The sequence below is a fragment of the Sparus aurata genome, chromosome 17, assembly GCF_900880675.1.
Source record: "Sparus aurata chromosome 17, fSpaAur1.1, whole genome shotgun sequence".
Lineage (NCBI taxonomy): Eukaryota > Metazoa > Chordata > Actinopteri > Spariformes > Sparidae > Sparus > Sparus aurata.
Window position 1 is genome coordinate 37,875,445 of NC_044203.1, and position 17,446 is coordinate 37,892,890.

General features: G+C 46.7%; 3 protein-coding genes across 9 annotated transcripts; 2 read left to right on the forward strand and 1 right to left on the reverse strand.

Moving 5' to 3' along the window:
- Positions 1-271: 271 nt before the first annotated feature.
- Positions 272-4,739, forward strand: LOC115566742 (nucleoside diphosphate-linked moiety X motif 17-like). Of its 6 annotated transcripts, none has more exons than XM_030392707.1 (9): positions 272-348; positions 1,281-1,407; positions 1,516-1,632; positions 1,809-1,992; positions 2,363-2,388; positions 2,598-2,690; positions 3,874-3,972; positions 4,066-4,199; positions 4,276-4,739. In XM_030392707.1, exons 2-9 carry the CDS (start codon positions 1,330-1,332, stop codon positions 4,439-4,441), a joined length of 897 nt encoding a protein of 298 aa, XP_030248567.1. In that variant the 5' UTR covers positions 272-348; positions 1,281-1,329; the 3' UTR covers positions 4,442-4,739. The 6 variants fall into 6 exon arrangements, with proteins under 6 accessions (XP_030248567.1, XP_030248566.1, XP_030248568.1 ...); XM_030392706.1 differs by having other exon boundaries at positions 289-372; XM_030392708.1 differs by having other exon boundaries at positions 291-348; positions 1,294-1,407.
- Positions 4,740-4,842: 103 nt separating this feature from the next.
- On the forward strand, positions 4,843-7,890 carry LOC115566743 (S-antigen protein-like). Of its 2 annotated transcripts, none has more exons than XM_030392712.1 (3): positions 4,843-5,613; positions 6,412-6,794; positions 7,607-7,890. In XM_030392712.1, exons 2-3 carry the CDS (start codon positions 6,426-6,428, stop codon positions 7,628-7,630), a joined length of 393 nt encoding a protein of 130 aa, XP_030248572.1. In that variant the 5' UTR covers positions 4,843-5,613; positions 6,412-6,425; the 3' UTR covers positions 7,631-7,890. The 2 variants fall into 2 exon arrangements, with proteins under 2 accessions (XP_030248572.1, XP_030248571.1); XM_030392711.1 differs by lacking the exon at positions 7,607-7,890 and adding an exon at positions 7,332-7,577.
- A 3,303-nt stretch (positions 7,891-11,193) lies between these two features.
- LOC115568125 (mucin-1-like) lies at positions 11,194-15,337 on the reverse strand. Its single transcript, XM_030395212.1, has 3 exons — positions 15,158-15,337; positions 14,403-14,531; positions 11,194-11,336 (listed from the first exon to the last, which is right to left on the reverse strand). Exons 1-3 carry the CDS (start codon positions 15,326-15,328, stop codon positions 11,280-11,282), a joined length of 357 nt encoding a protein of 118 aa, XP_030251072.1. The 5' UTR covers positions 15,329-15,337; the 3' UTR covers positions 11,194-11,279.
- Positions 15,338-17,446: the final 2,109 nt, after the last annotated feature.

Consider the following 17,446-nt stretch of genomic DNA (forward strand, 5'->3'; position numbering starts at 1 on the left):
TTGATCTTTGAGGTTCTCCTACAAACGTGTGGATCAGCTGAACAACACTGATGATGTCAGTGACAGCTGAGTCAGACTTTCTGTTATTAATGTTGATCAGCTGATGAATTGATTTAAAAGTTCTGCCTCTGCTGCAGCATCTGTAAAGTAACTAGTAACTAAATGTATTAAAGTCCCATGTTTCCTTCAAAGGTGTAGCGGACTGAAAGTACTTGATACTGTTCTTTAGTAAATATACTCAGTTACACGTTGCGGTGTTACATGTGCTGTCTTTTATTTTGGAGTTCGTAACCGGATGTAGCAGCAGGCTAACCTGACGGCTCGCCGGTGTCTCGCGCGTGTCCTCAGGTTCGAGCTCGTTAACGTCTCAAGGTGTTTGTTCCGACAATATTCATGTAAATGTAAATGTGGACAATAAGACGCACAGAGTCGAATGTAGGACCCGGTTCTGTTCGGAGGGTTTGACTCCGGCTGCCTGAAGCCTCGACAGAGTTCAATGTGAGCTAAAGTTAGCTGCTCAAGTTGTTAGCAACATGCTTACTGCTCATGTTGTTAGCAACATGCTAACTGCTCATGTTGCTAACAACATGCTAACTGCTCATGTTGTTAGCAACATGCTAACTGCCCCGTCGTGACTCAACAAACTGAACAACAACAACAACAAAGTGTTGTTATTGTCATTAGCTTTAACAGTCATTTGTTCAGAGCTACAACTGATAGATGATCAGATATCGATTAATACGTCACTAATCCACTGTCACATACTGTACTGTTTACTCCATTACTGTTATGTGTTAACTGTCGTTATAAGATATTTTACAGATAACAGCTGCAGCTGAAGAGCACATCCTTAAATGTTTTATCAGTAATCAGATAAAAGACATTGATTGTGATAATCTGTGAACCCACTGGATAAAGTTCATGTTCACACTCTGCAGAGGAAGTACAGCACATTAATAATACTCAGTGATGGAATATAACTAAGTACATGTACTCAGTTACTGTTAATAGTTTTAGTTACTTTACAGATTACATGCTGCACGACGCATATTATGTACATACGTTAAATGAATGTTTAAGTTACTTCATTTAAATTACTAGAGTACTCTTCATGTATGTGACTTTCACTTTTACCAAAGTAATGTGTCAACACCATGTTCTTACTTAGTGACACGTCAATATTGTTCTAAATGATTGAACACGTGCTGATTAATGTGCAGATGAATGAAAGGACAGAATCAGTGACGAGCTCAGATCTGATCTTTGTTCCTGTCGTACAGGTGAAGTGAGGAGGTGAGGAGAGGAGGTGAGGAGAGGAAGAGAGGAGGCATGATGGATAAAATGAGGAGGATCCTGGTGTATGTCTGTAAAGACGGAGCGGCTCAACAACGAGCTCAGTTTGTTCAGGTGAGTTTGAACCAGCTGACACACACACACACGTCTGACTGACAGTCCGGACGTTGTGTCAGTACATGTTGTCTGTTTGTGTCACATCTCTTCTTCTTCTGCTGTCAGAGTATAACGGGTCACTTCAGCGATGGCGGTGGTGACGAGGTGGAGGTGAACTGCTCTCTGGACAAGAACCAGTTCGTCCTGCACCGAGCAGAGAGAGGACGAGGGATTCCTCTGCAGGTGAGACGCACCACAGGTGTACCTCCAGCCTTTAACCTGTAAACTTCTGTTAGTCATCTCGTTTAGTTCTGAGTTTAATTCTTCGTCACTCAGAAGGAACTCTGAAGTGTCCTGTACCTTTAATGTCGCTCTTCTGTCTTTCATTTTCAACATCTCGCTGTGCTTGTCTCTCCTAGAGGCCCGCCTTCTGTCCCATCAAACACCTGTCGGTCACAGAGGCATCTGCGATCCCATTGGACGTTCAGCAGCGTGGAATAGATGTAGGCGTGGCCATCATCCTGCAGACAGCCAATCAGAGAGTGCTACTGACACGGCGGGCGAAAGAGCTTCGGATATTTCCCAACGTCTGGGTTCCTCCAGGTGTGACGCTCACTGATCTCTGTTGAAGGGGCAGGTGCATCATGGGAAATGTGGGATTGAGTGTTTTTGGACAGCTACTGCTTAGAGTTGGACTGTTCTCCCCTTAATCTGTCTGACGAGTCCCCTAACTTTATGGAAGTGCAATACAAGAGGAGTAGTACACACACACACACACACACACACACACACACACACACACAGACACACACACACAGACACACACACGGACATGCACACACAGACACACACACGGACATGCACGTTCACGCACACACACACACACACACACACACACACACACACACACACACACACACAGACACACACACGTGTTTTTAAGACTCATGTTTCATGTCTCTGTGTTTTCTAGGCGGCCATGTTGAGCCAGATGAGACGGTAAACAATTCAGTTTCTGGAAAAGATTTTATCAGAATACAGTCAGTCTGCCAGGATGAACCTTTTATTGTGTGTGTGTGTGTGTGTGTGTGTGTGTGTGTGTGTGTGTGTGTGTGTGTGCGTGAACGTGCATGTCCGTGTGTGTGTCTGTGTGTGTGTGTGTGTGTGTGTGTGTGTGTGTGTGTGTGTGTGTGTGTGTGTGTGTTTAGCTGCTGGATGCAGGCCTCAGGGAGTTACAGGAGGAGACTGGACTGAAACTGGAACAACAGGAAGTTTCTCCAAAAATACTGGGACTCTGGGAGGTGAGACAGTCACACAGACAGACAGAGAGAGACACACAGACAGACAGTCACACAGACAGACAGAGAGACAGACAGACAGGCAGTCAGACAGACAGAGAGACAGAGAGACAGACAGCGAGACAGACAGACAGACAGAGAGACAGAGAGACAGTCACACAGACAGACAGACAGAGAGACAGAGAGACAGTCACACAGACAGACAGAGAGACAGACAGACAGACAGAGAGACAGAGAGACAGTCACACAGACAGACAGAGAGACAGACAGAGAGACAGAGAGACAGTCACACAGACAGACAGACAGAGAGAGACAGACAGACAGTCACACAGTCACACAGACAGACAGAGAGACAGACACACACACAGACAGAGAGACAGAGAGACAGTCACACAGACAGACAGGCAGTCAGACAGACAGAGAGACAGTCACACAGTCACACAGACAGACAGAGAGACAGACAGAGAGACAGAGAGAGAGACAGACAGAGAGACAGAGAGACAGTCACACAGAGAGACAGAGAGACAGACAGACAGTCACACAGTCACACAGTCACACAGACAGAGAGACAGTCACACAGACAGACAGGCAGTCAGACAGACAGAGAGACAGTCACACAGTCACACAGACAGACAGAGAGACAGACAGAGAGACAGAGAGAGAGACAGACAGAGAGACAGAGAGACAGTCACACAGAGAGACAGAGAGACAGACAGACAGTCACACAGTCACACAGTCACACAGTCAGACAGGTTGATTGCCACGAAACAACAAACATGATAAAAAAAATCAAACCGGATTCATGAAACAATTTTTTTAATTTAATTTCATGAAACAGAGTGAAAATAATAAACGAATGTTTCAACAATCATTCTCAACATGTTTTGATTCTTGAATCAATTATTTGTTCACTGTTTTCTTAAATAAGCTGTTTTGCTGAATCAATGATGTGTTTTGTTGTATTAGTTCACAGAAGTGTTTAAAAGCTGTACTTTAATGTGTCTGTTGGGATTTCTTTTACCTTTAAATCGTGGCAGGCACCAGGCAGCTATGGAAGGTAGATTCTTTTCTTTAGGCTAACAGTTTCCCCCTGCTTCCAGTCTTTGTGCTAAGCTAGGCTAAATGTGTGTTGACTGTTTAATGTGATCACATTTATACATCTCCTCTCCGTCTGTCTGTCTTTCAGTCGGTGTACCCCCCCATGCTGTCCAGAGGACTTCCTCAGAGACATCACATCGTCATCTACATGCTGCTGCTGTCCTCCCTGTCTCACCTGCAGCTGCAGGTACTCTGTGATGCGGTTTGATGCTCCAGCAGAACATGTGACAGTCTGACCCCTTCATGTTGTGTCGTCCTCTCTGCTCGTGTCCCCCTGCAGGCGTCTCTGAGCCCGTCTCCCGCTGAGGTCAGTGCCTGTCTGTGGGCCGACAGCCGGCTGGTCAGAGCCATCGTGTCCGCCGTGGATGGAGGGGAGGGCGAGGTTCCAGTGGACGGCCTGCCGGGCAGCATCAGGTATCGCAGCTGCTGATTACATTAGATGTTTTCATACTGATGCTGCTGTGACCTTGACCTCCGGCTGTGTCTCCAGTGTGTCGCAGGTTTCCACAGAAGGAGCTCTGAGCGACTCCACACTGCCGGTGTCAGTGCTGATCAGCAGGGCTCCGGACAGCGGCCCGGACGTGGAACGGGTCAGCACCGGGACCAAGTTCGCCCTGGAGCTGTGGCTGAAGAGCCTGGAGACCTCTGACCTCTGACCTTGCTGTCCTGCAGGCATCAGGAGGAGCTGTTCTGGTTCTGATTAATGACTTTGGATTTGAAGTGACTGTAACAGCAGCTGAGGCTTCAGGCCAGCAGGGGGCAGCACTGACACGGTGACGTGTGGACCTCCACACGGGCCTCAAATGCAGTGAAGAACCGCGGACCTCAGGAGGACCTGATGTTCTCTCATTAAAACTGTACACATGGTGGGTTTAATTATCTGTTCCAGTGTTCATAAAGTTAATACATGTATGTTTGATTTATGAATGAATACATTAAAAAAACCCGACTACAGTTTTATATTGACCGTGAAGAAAGAGCTAAAATGAACAATAAGATGGAGGAAATATCGTCCAATCAAATCACCTCTGCACCCACATGTCCATGACTGCATGCTACTGATGATGTCATACAACAGAAAACAACAGTCATGAAAAGATCCGTGAGGTGAAACTACTTAGTTTCAAAATGAAAGAGAACAGGACACGGTCGAGTGTCTCTGACCGTGTCACACAAACATTCATGCACTGAAGACGCACACTGACACACACACACACACACGCAGGGCACCAACTGCTCATCAGGAACAATTTGGGGTTCAGTGACATGCAGCTGGGATTCGAACCAGCGAGCTCCTGATTACTAGACAACCCGCTCCACCTCCTGAGATACAGCCGTCAGTGTGTGTCAGTGTGTGTGTCTGTGTGTGTGTCTATGTGTGTGTCTGTGTGTGTGTCAGTGTGTGTCAGTGTGTGTCTGTGTGTGTGTCTGTGTGTGTGTCTGTGTGAACAGCGCATACACAACAGATGTAAGTGTAAATAAAGCTTCATAAGGACGTAAAACAGGAGAAACTAATACAAACATAAACATTTACAGTTTTTTTCTTTATTACTTTAAAATCACTTTTCATTCTGACGTCACATCCAGCGCTTCTCAAATGAATCACTGTTAGTGGGGAAACAGCGCCCCCTGCGCTCTAACGGCTGGTAGCGCTCAGTGTCTGTGGCGGGATGAGGTACTGCACCCTGTCAGCAGCAGGTGGAGGTGATGGCGTCATCAGCTCGGTGTCAGTCACTGAAACTGAAGGAACGAGACAATAAAGTGATGAAGTCACTCTGCAGACAGACTTCAGGTGAAGATTCAAACATCTGACGTTTCAGCTTCCAAGGTATGACGATGTGACGTCGGTGACGTCGCTACGTGAACGTGTCTGTGTTTGAGAGACGTTCGTCTTTTGGCGGCCATTTTATATTCCACCATAACAGAATTCTGTGTTTTCGTTCATGGTGAACATCATCATGAGACAAACCTGATGCTGACAGCGGTTTAAAGACGGGCGTGCCTCAAGGACTGAGTGCTTATGTAATTTATTAATGAGTACTTTTGTAATTTATTAATGAGTACTTGTACTTTTAGCGGGTCTGAAGCTCAACATGCTGTCAGAGATGTGATGATAACCTCCTGTCATCACGACTCTGGATCAGTTTTAATTGTTCAGTTCGTCAGTTCATCATGTTTTATATGAGACCTTTAGAACAGAGCAGAGATGTGTCCGCTGCTGTCCAGCTCGGTTCAGCAGATATCACGTTAAATACATAGTTCAGTTATGGCGGGAAGTAAAATGGCCGCCACGAAGAACCTGTGTGATGCTCAGTGGGCCGTGCAGACTGTAGGATCTGTTCTCAGGTCAGCTGGACTGTGACGGAACATCAGAACATCTGTCTGTCTTTCACACGAAACAAGTTCTCACAAAGTCACTTTGAGTTCTTGAAAGTGAAGTTGTTTTTAAAACAGTTTTTAGCCCAGAAGATAAACAGACTTTAACTTGTTGCTGAGTCATTCTCCTTCTCTACACTACTTAGACTGATGTTAACTTTTAGACTCACTGTCAAAACACAAAGCAGCTTAAAAGACATTTAGAAAATGGCAGTAAACATTTATCTTTCACTCTAACTGTGATATCCAGATGCAGTTCTATGAATGTGGGACCTGAAAATGTTTCCTGTCAGCTGCTCTGCTGTGTGGAGCCTCACCTGGGCCCCCGGCTCACCTGGGCCCCCGGCTCACCAGGGCCCCCGCCTCACCTGGGCCCCCGGCTCACCTGGGCCCCCGCCTCACCTGGGCTCCCGGCTCACCTGGGCCCCCGCCTCACCTGGGCCCCCGCCTCACCTGGGCTCCCGGCTCACCTGGGCTCACCTGGGCCCCCGCCTCACCTGGGCCCCCGCCTCACCTGGGCTCCCGGCTCACCTGGGCCCCCGCCTCACCTGGGCCCCCGCCTCACCTGGGCCTTCAGGGGGCAGCACAGACCAGACTGTACCTCCACTGTGTCACATCATGTTTTTCGATCAGGTGATGAACGTTGAGAGAACCACACAGCTTGTTTCTGAGCTGCAGTGAGTCAAAGAGGCGTTCAGGTGAATCACTGCTGATACAAAATGAATCACCTCAATGAAACATCAGAACCGGCTGAGCCCGGTGACGCCCCAGAAACTGTTTGTTCTGCTGCTGTTTGCAGGACGAGAGCAAACATTAATAACTCCATATTTAGATAAAGAGGAGCTGTTATAAAGTGTCACAGTCAGTCAGTCATCAGACTGAACATGAACACACCGTGTTTCTTCTTCATTAGAAGATTAAAGCCATAAATGTTCAATACTAAATAGCATTATATCATCAGGGATTATTGTTACAGACTGCTGGCAAGATTAGACAGAAAATATAACGTGTCAATAAATCAAATCAATATATTTAAATAATAATAGATAACTGTAGGTTTTTGTTCCTTCTGGTTTCTGGAAATATATTAAATTACATATTATGTGGCACCGATCAGGTCCGACTAATTCAGGGTCCATTTTAAAGCTGTAATTCTTCATTTTTGTTCAGAGACACAAAACTGAACCTCCAGTTCACCTGAATTAACCGGTGCCGCCCAGGTCTCAGGTCTCAGGTCAGAACAGTGAATGGAAAAGTTAAAGTCAACAGAGTGTTGACAGAACGGCCGAGCCCTGCCGCCCGTCAAACGCTGATTGATAACAAGCACACTGCAGCTGTAACTGATCACCTGTCAGGTGACGACAGTCTGTACGTCGTGATGAAGCCCCGCCTCCTCCCCTCAGTCATCAGTCGCTCTGTTTTTCTGTCTGTTTTGGTTTTTACAGGTTTCTGAAGATGTTAAATCATGAAGCGGTCACAGAGGGGCGGAGCCAGTGGAGCTGAGGGGCAATGAGCAAACGTCAACCTCCACACCTGACTGTGATAGGCTGAGGCATCTGTCAATCAAGCTACACCCCAAAACACGGACATCCTGCAGCCCACCTACTTTTTAAATGTATTCCACTTCCTGTTTCAAACCTGAGCAGACAGCCAGAGAGCTGCGTGTTTTATCAGCAGCTTAATGTTAAACATTATGAAAAATAAAGGTAGAGATGATTCGCGTCAGTCATGAATGATTTGTTATTTTGCTTAATTCGTTGATCAGGAAGCTGAATCACAAACATTGATTTATCATGTTTCACCCAAAATGTAATAATCAATTAATATTTTATTAATAGTGTCATTTTGAATCAACACATTATAATAAAGGTTTGGATTGAACGGACTCTGACCCGTCACCAGAACAGTCAGATGATAATTAATAATAATGTCATCTGCTCTGCTGATAATCAGCCTGTCGCTGTGATTCACTAGATTTCACACTAATTAAAGACCTGAATATAAAATATGTCACGAGATATCGAAACAGGAAGTGGTACAATTCTACTAGCCTACAACTAACTCAGCTAGCGTACAGCTAACTCGACTAGCGTACAGCTAACTCAGCTAGCGTACAGCTAACTCAGCTAGCGTACAGCTAACTCAACTAGCATACAGCTAACTCAGCTAGGGTACAGCTAACTCAACTAGCGTACAGCTAACTCAACTAGCGTACAGCTAACTCAGCTAGGGTACAGCTAACTCAGCTAGCACACAGCTAACTCAGCTAGCACACAGCTAACTCAGCTAGCGTACAGCTAACTCATCTAGCGTACAGCTAACTCAGCTAGCATACAGCTAACTCAGCTAGCACACAGCTTACTCAGCTAGCACACAGCTTACTCAGCTAGCACACAACTAACTCAGCTAGCATACAGCTAACTCAGCTAGCACACAGCTTACTCAGCTAGCACACAGCTAACTCAGCTAGCACACAGCTTACTCAGCTAGCACACAGCTAACTCAGCTAGCATACAGCTAACTCAGCTAGCACACAGCTTACTCAGCTAGCATACAGCTAACTCAGCTAGCACACAGCTTACTCAGCCAGCACACAGCTTACTCAGCTAGCACACAGCTAACTCAGCTAGCATACAGTTAACTCAGCTAGCACACAGCTTACTCAGCTAGCATACAGCTAACTCAGCTAGCACACAGCTTACTCAGCTAGCACACAGCTTACTCAGCTAGCACACAGCTAACTCAGCTAGCATACAGCTAACTCAGCTAGCACACAGCTTACTCAGCTAGCACACAGCTTACTCAGCTAGCACACAACTAACTCAGCTAGCATACAGCTAACTCAGCTAGCACACAGCTTACTCAGCTAGCACACAGCTAACTCAGCTAGCACACAGCTTACTCAGCTAGCACACAGCTAACTCAGCTAGCATACAGCTAACTCAGCTAGCACACAGCTTACTCAGCTAGCACACAGCTAACTCAGCTAGCACACAGTTTACTCAGCTAGCACACAGCTTACTCAGCTAGCACACAGCTAACTCAGCTAGCATACAGTTAACTCAGCTAGCACACAGCTTACTCAGCTAGCATACAGCTAACTCAGCTAGCACACAGCTTACTCAGCTAGCACACAGCTTACTCAGCTAGCACACAGCTAACTCAGCTAGCATACAGCTTACTCAGCTAGCACACAGCTTACTCAGCTAGCACACAGCTTACTCAGCTAGCACACAGCTAACTCAGCTAGCATACAGTTAACTCAGCTAGCACACAGCTTACTCAGCTAGCATACAGCTAACTCAGCTAGCACACAGCTTACTCAGCTAGCACACAGCTTACTCAGCTAGCACACAGCTAACTCAGCTAGCATACAGCTAACTCAGCTAGCACACAGCTAACTCAGCTAGCACACAGCTTACTCAGCTAGCATACAGCTAACTCAGCTAGGGTTAGATGAAGAGAAAATGACTGAATGGAAACTCTCCATGTGATGATATTTATTCACAAAGCCGTCACTGAACATAAAGTCATAAACACATCAGAGAAACATGTTTTATGTCCGTTCCTGTTTGAGTCATTGAGGCAGCCCAGCGAGCAGAGCCCGAGGCAGAGCCCGGCCCAGCGAGCAGAGCCCGGCCCAGCGAGCAGAGCCCGGCCCAGCGAGCAGAGCCCGAGGCAGAGCCCGGCCCAGCGAGCAGGGCCTGGCCCAGCGAGCAGAGCCCGAGGCAGGGCCCGGCCCAGCGAGCAGAGCCCGAGGCAGAGCCCGGCCCAGCGAGCAGAGCCCGGCCCAGCGAGCAGAGCCCGAGGCAGAGCCCGGCTCAGCGAGCAGGGCCCGGCCCAGCGAGCAGAGCCCGGCCCAGCGAGCAGGGCCCGAGGCAGAGCCCGGCCCAGTTTCTTTATCAGCTCCATCATCTCATATCAAACACTTCGTCCACGCCTCGGCTTCTCTTTCTGTCTTTGTGAGGCTCTTTTGTGAAGCAGCCGTTTTGTTGTCACAAATAAAGCTGGATGACTTTGGTTAAAATCAAACCCGGAAGAAAGAGGATCCACTTTCCTGCTTCAAGACACAAAACAGAAAAAACTGGGCCAGTGAGGCTGCTGCCAGACTGAAACCTGATTATTACCAGCAGCTGCAGCAGATAACAGCTGAGCTCAGATACAGAATCACCTCAGACCTCAGACGAGGGTTTTATAAAGAATAAAATATATAGGAGTCATTTAAAAAGCTCATGTTGTACAATTGATACAGAAACAATATGGCAAATTAAAATCAATATATTTTCTTATTAAGCATTTTATGTGTCCGACAGATGTATGAGACGAAAACACATCGTCAATGGGATCGATTATTGATATCAGTGTCAGCTGATCTCACACTGTAAAATGATTGTAGACGAGTTTTATATCAAACATGATCTCAAGTCTGAACATTTATAACTGAGATGGTTCTGAAACAACAGAAGATTTGTATTGATATCATTATTAATCTTTTAAATTATAAACCATAATGACCGTGGTGACAATATCACAACTAATTAACAATATATATTGTTTATATTTATACATTTTAGTATAATATCAGTAAAACTAAAATGCTTTTTGTAGCATGTGTTTTTTAAAGAGATATAAAACATGAGCAAATAATAAATACATGTGAATATTATGAATGTAAGTGTCAGAATATTAAAAACAAAACAAACACAAATAGTTGAATCAAACAATGAAATAATTCAGATGTATTATAATAATAATAATAATAATAATAACTGGTATAATGATGCAGTGGGAATACAGATCTATTTAACTAACAGGGAAAATATTCTCTTAATCATAATAACTTTTATATGTAAGTTTGTTAGAATTTAAAACAATATTTTTGGTGTGATTATTTAAAAACCGCAAAGAATAAAGTTGATTTTGGAGAATTTTTATAAAAATGTCACTGTTGTGTTTTAAATAAAGTTTCTGACAATAAATACAAGATTAGAAACAAAAACAAAACAAGTTTTCAGTCAGATGAGGATTAAAAAGTATAAAGACAGAAACAACACAGTGTGTTCAGAGTGAAGATCTGAGGTGACGTCACGGCTCCGCTGGTCCCGTCATGCTGCTCGGTTATTGGGTCACCGTGTACGTCCCGGTCCGGTTCTTCATCGGCCTGTTCAGGTCATCCTGGAACAGATGAATTAACGGATCAGTACTAATGTGTCATTCAGAATGAATAAAGTGGAACTAGAGGTCAATGATTAGTTCTAACCAATCAATATTATACTCTGACTCACAGTGAGTCAGCAGGTTAACAAAGACACCTGAAGACTGAAGTCAGTAAACTCTCTCTGATGGTTCCCGTCTGAATGTGACTCATCAGAACACAAACACAACAACGACCACATGAGTTGAACACACTCAGATTAAGACGAGGTGTAACGCCGCTCTTGCACCAGCAGTGTTCTGGCTGCGGTTCTGGCTGCAGCTGGACTGAGGTTCTTTAATATAAACAACCTCTGAATCTCTGCAGACTGTTGACAGATGACCTGGAGCTGGATCTGTTCTGCTGGTTCTGTCAGAACCGACTCCGTACAGTTTGACTGCATTAATGTCAATGGATGAATTCTGACCTGCTGCGAGGACGAGACTCTTTCTCAGGAGTCACATTACAACACACACACATACACACACACACACACACACACACACACACACACACACAGGGCAGAGTGTGTGTGTGTGTGTGTGTGTGTGTGTGTGTGTGTGTGTCTTTATGGGGACATATCAGTCTTTGTGTGTTATGGAGGACCAGCTCCCGATGAACCACCCACTTCCTTGTGAGTCCTCGTTAGGAAGTTAGCATGGTGGCGTGTGTTTGACTCTGTGAGGTGTTTGACTCCGTGTGGTGTTTGACTCCGTGAGGTGTTTGACTCTGTGTGGTGTTTGACTCTGTCTGGTGTTTGACTCTGTGTGGTGTTTGACTCTCTGAGGTGTTTGACTCCGTGAGGTGTTTGACTCCGTGAGGTGTTTGACTCTGTGTGGTGTTTGACTCTGTCTGGTGTTTGACTCTGTGTGGTGTTTGACTCTCTGAGGTGTTTGACTCCGTGAGGTGTTTGACTCTCTGAGGTGTTTGACTCCGTGTGGTGTTTGACTCCGTGTGGTGTTTGACTCTGTGAGGTGTTTGACTCTGTGAGGTGTTTGACTCCGTGAGGTGTTTGACTCACGTGAGGTGTTTGACTCCGTGTGGTGTTTGACTCACGTGTGGTGTTTGACTCCGTGTGGTGTTTGACTCCGTGTGGTGTTTGACTCTGTGTGGTGTTTGACTCCGTGTGGTGTTTGACTCCGTGTGGTGTTTGACTCTGTGTGGTGTTTGACTCTGTGAGGTGTTTGACTCACGTGAGGTGTTTGACTCCGTGTGGTGTTTGACTCCGTGAGGTGTTTGACTCCGTGTGGTGTTTGACTCCGTGTGGTGTTTGACTCCGGTGTGGTGTTTGACTCACGTGAGGTGTTGACTCCGTGAAGGTGTTTGACTCCGTGTGGTGTTGACTCCGTGTGGTGTTTGACTCACGTGTGGTGTTTGACTCCGTGTGGTGTTTGACTCACGTGAGGTGTTTTGACTTTGACTCCGTGTGGTGTTTGACTCCGTGTGGTGTTTGACTCACGTGTGGTGTTTGACTCACGTGAGGTGTTTGACTCACGTGAGGTGTTTGACTCCGTGTGGTGTTTGACTCACGTGTGGTGTTTGACTCCGTGAGGTGTTTGACTCCGTGTGGTGTTTGACTCCGTGTGGTGTTTGACTCCGTGTGGTGTTTGACTCACGTGAGGTGTTTGACTCACGTGAGGTGTTTGACTCCGTGTGGTGTTTGACTCACGTGTGGTGTTTGACTCACGTGTGGTGTTTGACTCCGTGTGGTGTTTGACTCTGTGAGGTGTTTGACTCCGTGTGGTGTTTGACTCCGTGAGGTGTTTGACTCTCTGAGGTGTTTGACTCCGTGTGGTGTTTGACTCCGTGTGGTGTTTGACTCTGTGAGGTGTTTGACTCTGTGAGGTGTTTGACTCCGTGAGGGTGTTTGACTCACGTGAGGTGTTTGACTCCGTGTGGTGTTTGACTCCGTGTGGTGTTTGACTCACGTGTGGTGTTTGACTCCGTGTGGTGTTTGACTCCGTGACGTGTTTGACTCACGTGTGGTGTTTGACTCCGTGAGGTGTTTGACTCTGTCTGGTGTTTGACTCTGTGTGGTGTTTGACTCTCTGAGGTGTTTGACTCCGTGAGGTGTTTGACTCCGTGAGGTGTTTGACTCTGTCTGGTGTTTGACTCTGTGTGGTGTTTGACTCTCTGAGGTGTTTGACTCCGTGAGGTGTTTGACTCTCTGAGGTGTTTGACTCCGTGTGGTGTTTGACTCCGTGTGGTGTTTGACTCTGTGAGGTGTTTGACTCTGTGAGGTGTTTGACTCCGTGAGGTGTTTGACTCACGTGAGGTGTTTGACTCCGTGTGGTGTTTGACTCCGTGTGGTGTTTGACTCACGTGTGGTGTTTGACTCCGTGAGGTGTTTGACTCACGTGTGGTGTTTGACTCACGTGTGGTGTTTGACTCACGTGTGGTGTTTGACTCACGTGTGGTGTTTGACTCACGTGTGGTGTTTGACTCTGTGAGGTGTTTCACTCACGTGTGGTGTTTGACTCTGTGTGGTGTTTGACTCTGTGTGGTGTTTCACTCACGTGTGGTGTTTGACTCTGTGAGGTGTTTGACTCTGTGTGGTGTTTGACTCTGTGAGGTGTTTCACTCACGTGTGGTGTTTGACTCTGTGTGGTGTTTGACTCTGTGAGGTGTTTCACTCACGTGTGGTGTTTGACTCTGTGAGGTGTTTGACTCTGTGAGGTGTTTCACTCACGTGTGGTGTTTGACTCTGTGTGGTGTTTGACTCTGTGTGGTGTTTGACTCCGTGAGGTGTTTGACTCTGTGTGGTGTTTGACTCTGTGTGGTGTTTGAGTCCGTGTGGTGTTTGACTCTGTGAGGTGTTTGACTCCGTGAGGTGTTTGACTCCGTGTGGTGTTTGACTCCGTGTGGTGTTTGACTCCGTGAGGTGTTTGACTCTGTGTGGTGTTTGACTCTGTGAGGTGTTTGACTCCGTGTGGTGTTTGACTCCGTGAGGTGTTTGACTCCGTGTGGTGTTTGACTCCGTGTGGTGTTTGACTCCGTGTGGTGTTTGACTCCGTGTGGTGTTTGACTCTGTGTGGTGTTTGACTCACGTGTGGTTTGCCGTTGGGCCCTTCGAAGCGGCTGTGTGTGGTGTACAGAGGGATGTCGTCTCCGTGGGTCAGCTGGTCGTAGGGGCTGAAGCCTTTGTAGCGCCCCCTGTAGCAGCAACACCAAACCAGCTGCAGAGGAAAATACTGACTGTTAGCAATAAGAAGACTGGAAGATCTAAGAGAGGAATAGAGAACAATCTGTGGTTTACTCAGTTTATTTAACGGATTCAACAAATACAAAAGAGATAATAAGGAATGACTCCACTGCCTCAGCTTCCTCGACCCCACGCTGACAGTGTGAAGCTCAAAGTCTGTTTGTTAAACGGGAGTGTTGTATGTTTCCACTCACAGCTTCTCTGTTGATCAGTGGGCTAAAAGATGATGGACAGCATTATTTGTCATCTTAATGTAGCTTATGGTTTATCATTATCAAACATGTTTTTTTTTTCAGCTCTAGCAGTTAGACAACAGCTAACGTTAGCTAACACATGCTAAAGTCATTTATACAGCTTACAATCAGCAACACATCTGAGCTTCCCTCTGAGTCAGATGTAAATGGCCGCCATGTGAATCCTGTCTACTGGAAGAAAACATGCTGGTGTGAAAGGACTGTGGAAACAAGCTCCTGAGATAAGTGGGCTAGCTGTTCAGGCTAGCTGTTTCCCCCTGTTGCAGGCTTTATGCTAAGCTAGGCTAACCCAGAGGCTGAAACCAATATGAATATCTCGGACAGAAATGGGTAGTTCTGAACTCACCAGTCCGATCAGCAGCAGGATCAGCAGCAGCAGAACCAGAGCAGCCAGAACCAGCAGAGCGATCCCCCAACCAGGAACACCGCCGCCACCAGCCCGGGGCGGGGCCACAGACGAACTCTGGGATGTGATTGGTTTATCTGTGGAAACAAAACCTGGTGATCTGCTGGTCATTGTGTTTGAGGATCCATGTGTGGCTGCCGTGGTGTTCCTGGTTTCATTGGCTATGTTGGAACCATTTGTTGTGGTGTGGTTACTGGGAGGACTGGCGGTGGGTCCTGGTGTTGTGACATTACTGGGAGGACTGGCGGTGGGTCCTGGCGTTGTGACATTACTGGGAGGACTGGCAGTGGGTCCTGGTGTTGTGTGGTTACTGGGAGGACTGGCGGTGGGTCCTGGTGTTGTGTGGTTACTGGGAGGACTGGCGGTGGGTCCTGGTGTTGTGACATTACTGGGAGGACTGGCAGTGGGTCCTGGTGTTGTGTGGTTACTGGGAGGACTGGCGGTGGGTCCTGGTGTTGTGTTGTTACTGGGAGGACTGGCGGTGGGTCCTGGTGTTGTGACATTACTGGGAGGACTGGCGGTGGGTCCTGGCGTTGTGTGGTTACTGGGAGGACTGGCGGTGGATCCTGGCGTTGTGTTGTTGCTGGGAGGACTGGCGGTGGGTCCTGGTGTTGTGACATTACTGGGAGAACTGGCGGTGGGTCCTGGCGTTGTGTCGTTGCTGGGAGGACTGGCGGTGGGTCCTGGCGTTGTGTGGTTACTGGGAGGACTGGCGGTGGATCCTGGCGTTGTGTTGTTGCTGGGAGGACTGGCGGTGGGTCCTGGTGTTGTGACATTACTGGGAGAACTGGCGGTGGGTCCTGGTGTTGTGTCATTACTGGGAGGACTGGCGGTGGGTCCTGGTGTTGTGTCATTACTGGGAGGACTGGCGGTGGGTCCTGGTGTTGTGTCGTTACTGGGAGAACTGGCGGTGGGTCCTGGCGTTGTGTCGTTACTGGGAGAACTGGCGGTGGGTCCTGGCGTTGTGTTGTTACTGGGAGGACTGGCGGTGGGTCCTGGCGTTGTGTCATTGCTGGGAGGACTGGCGGTGGGTCCTGGCGTTGTGTCATTGCTGGGAGGACTGGCGGTGGGTCCTGGCGTTGTGTCATTGCTGGGAGGACTGGCGGTGGATCCTGGCATTGAAACATCTTGACTGCTCGTAACTGATGGGGTGGTTGTCATGGCAACAGGAGTTGTAGTGGAAGACACTAAAGAAGAAGAGAATATGTTGCTGTGATTTCTCTGTTTGAAAGAACCAATCACAGCGCTGGTTTATCTGTGATAGGCTAATATCGACCGATAAAATCAGCCTACAGATAAATCAGTCGGGCTCTACTAATTTATAATTTGCATTCTTCATTGTGTTTCCTTCAAGGAGTTTAGATGGTAAAACATTCAAAGGGGTCATGTAACTTAAATAATCCTGCTTGTAGTGTATTGTGTGAGAAACATGAGAAACCTGCCTGAATAAACTCCACTGCTACAGTGTAAATAAGTACTTACTCATTACTGTAATACAGTTATAAAAAGAGGGTCAGAAGTAGGGACAGAAGGAAGATAACTGGATAAAATGGAATTGTAGAGTTAGAACTGTCCCAGTTATGGTTCAGGTGTCCTGCAGTAATGTCTTTGGGAGGTGTACAGGTGTGTCGGGGCAGGTGGAGCTCCCATTGGGCCTGTTTAACAAATCACCTGCTGGACGTATCAATTTAGTTAGATTTAATAAGCATTTAGTTCTCAGTATTTTTTTCTGCATAGTTTTCCCTCTGACACTTACACAGCTGAATGAAGACAGACAGAATTTAAGATTAGTTTTAACAATTAAACAGAAGCACCAACATGAAGTTCAACATGAAGTTTCCAGCAGAAATATTCTCTGGTTTCTTGGTCTTATAAATGTTCAGCTTGTCTTTGTGACACTGAGCTGTTTGTGTTTCAGACTGTGGGATAAAAGTACATTTTTATAGAGGGATCAATATGTCTGTTAATATAGAAATGACCTGGCAGATTGATGAACAATGAGCATTATCATTAGTCGCAGCCTAAATCCAATCACAGACTCACTCACTGAACCTTCTAAAAACTCCTCAGCTGTGTTTTTCCCTTCAGTCCGTCTGAGGGAAGAGAAATCTGTCCGATCTCTTCGACCTCCTTATTTAGTTTTTGGTTCTCCAGATATTCTGTTTTCATTCCACTTGGAGCTGCGATCAAACTAAACATTCAAAGGTATCAAACGTGAGCTGAGAGTGT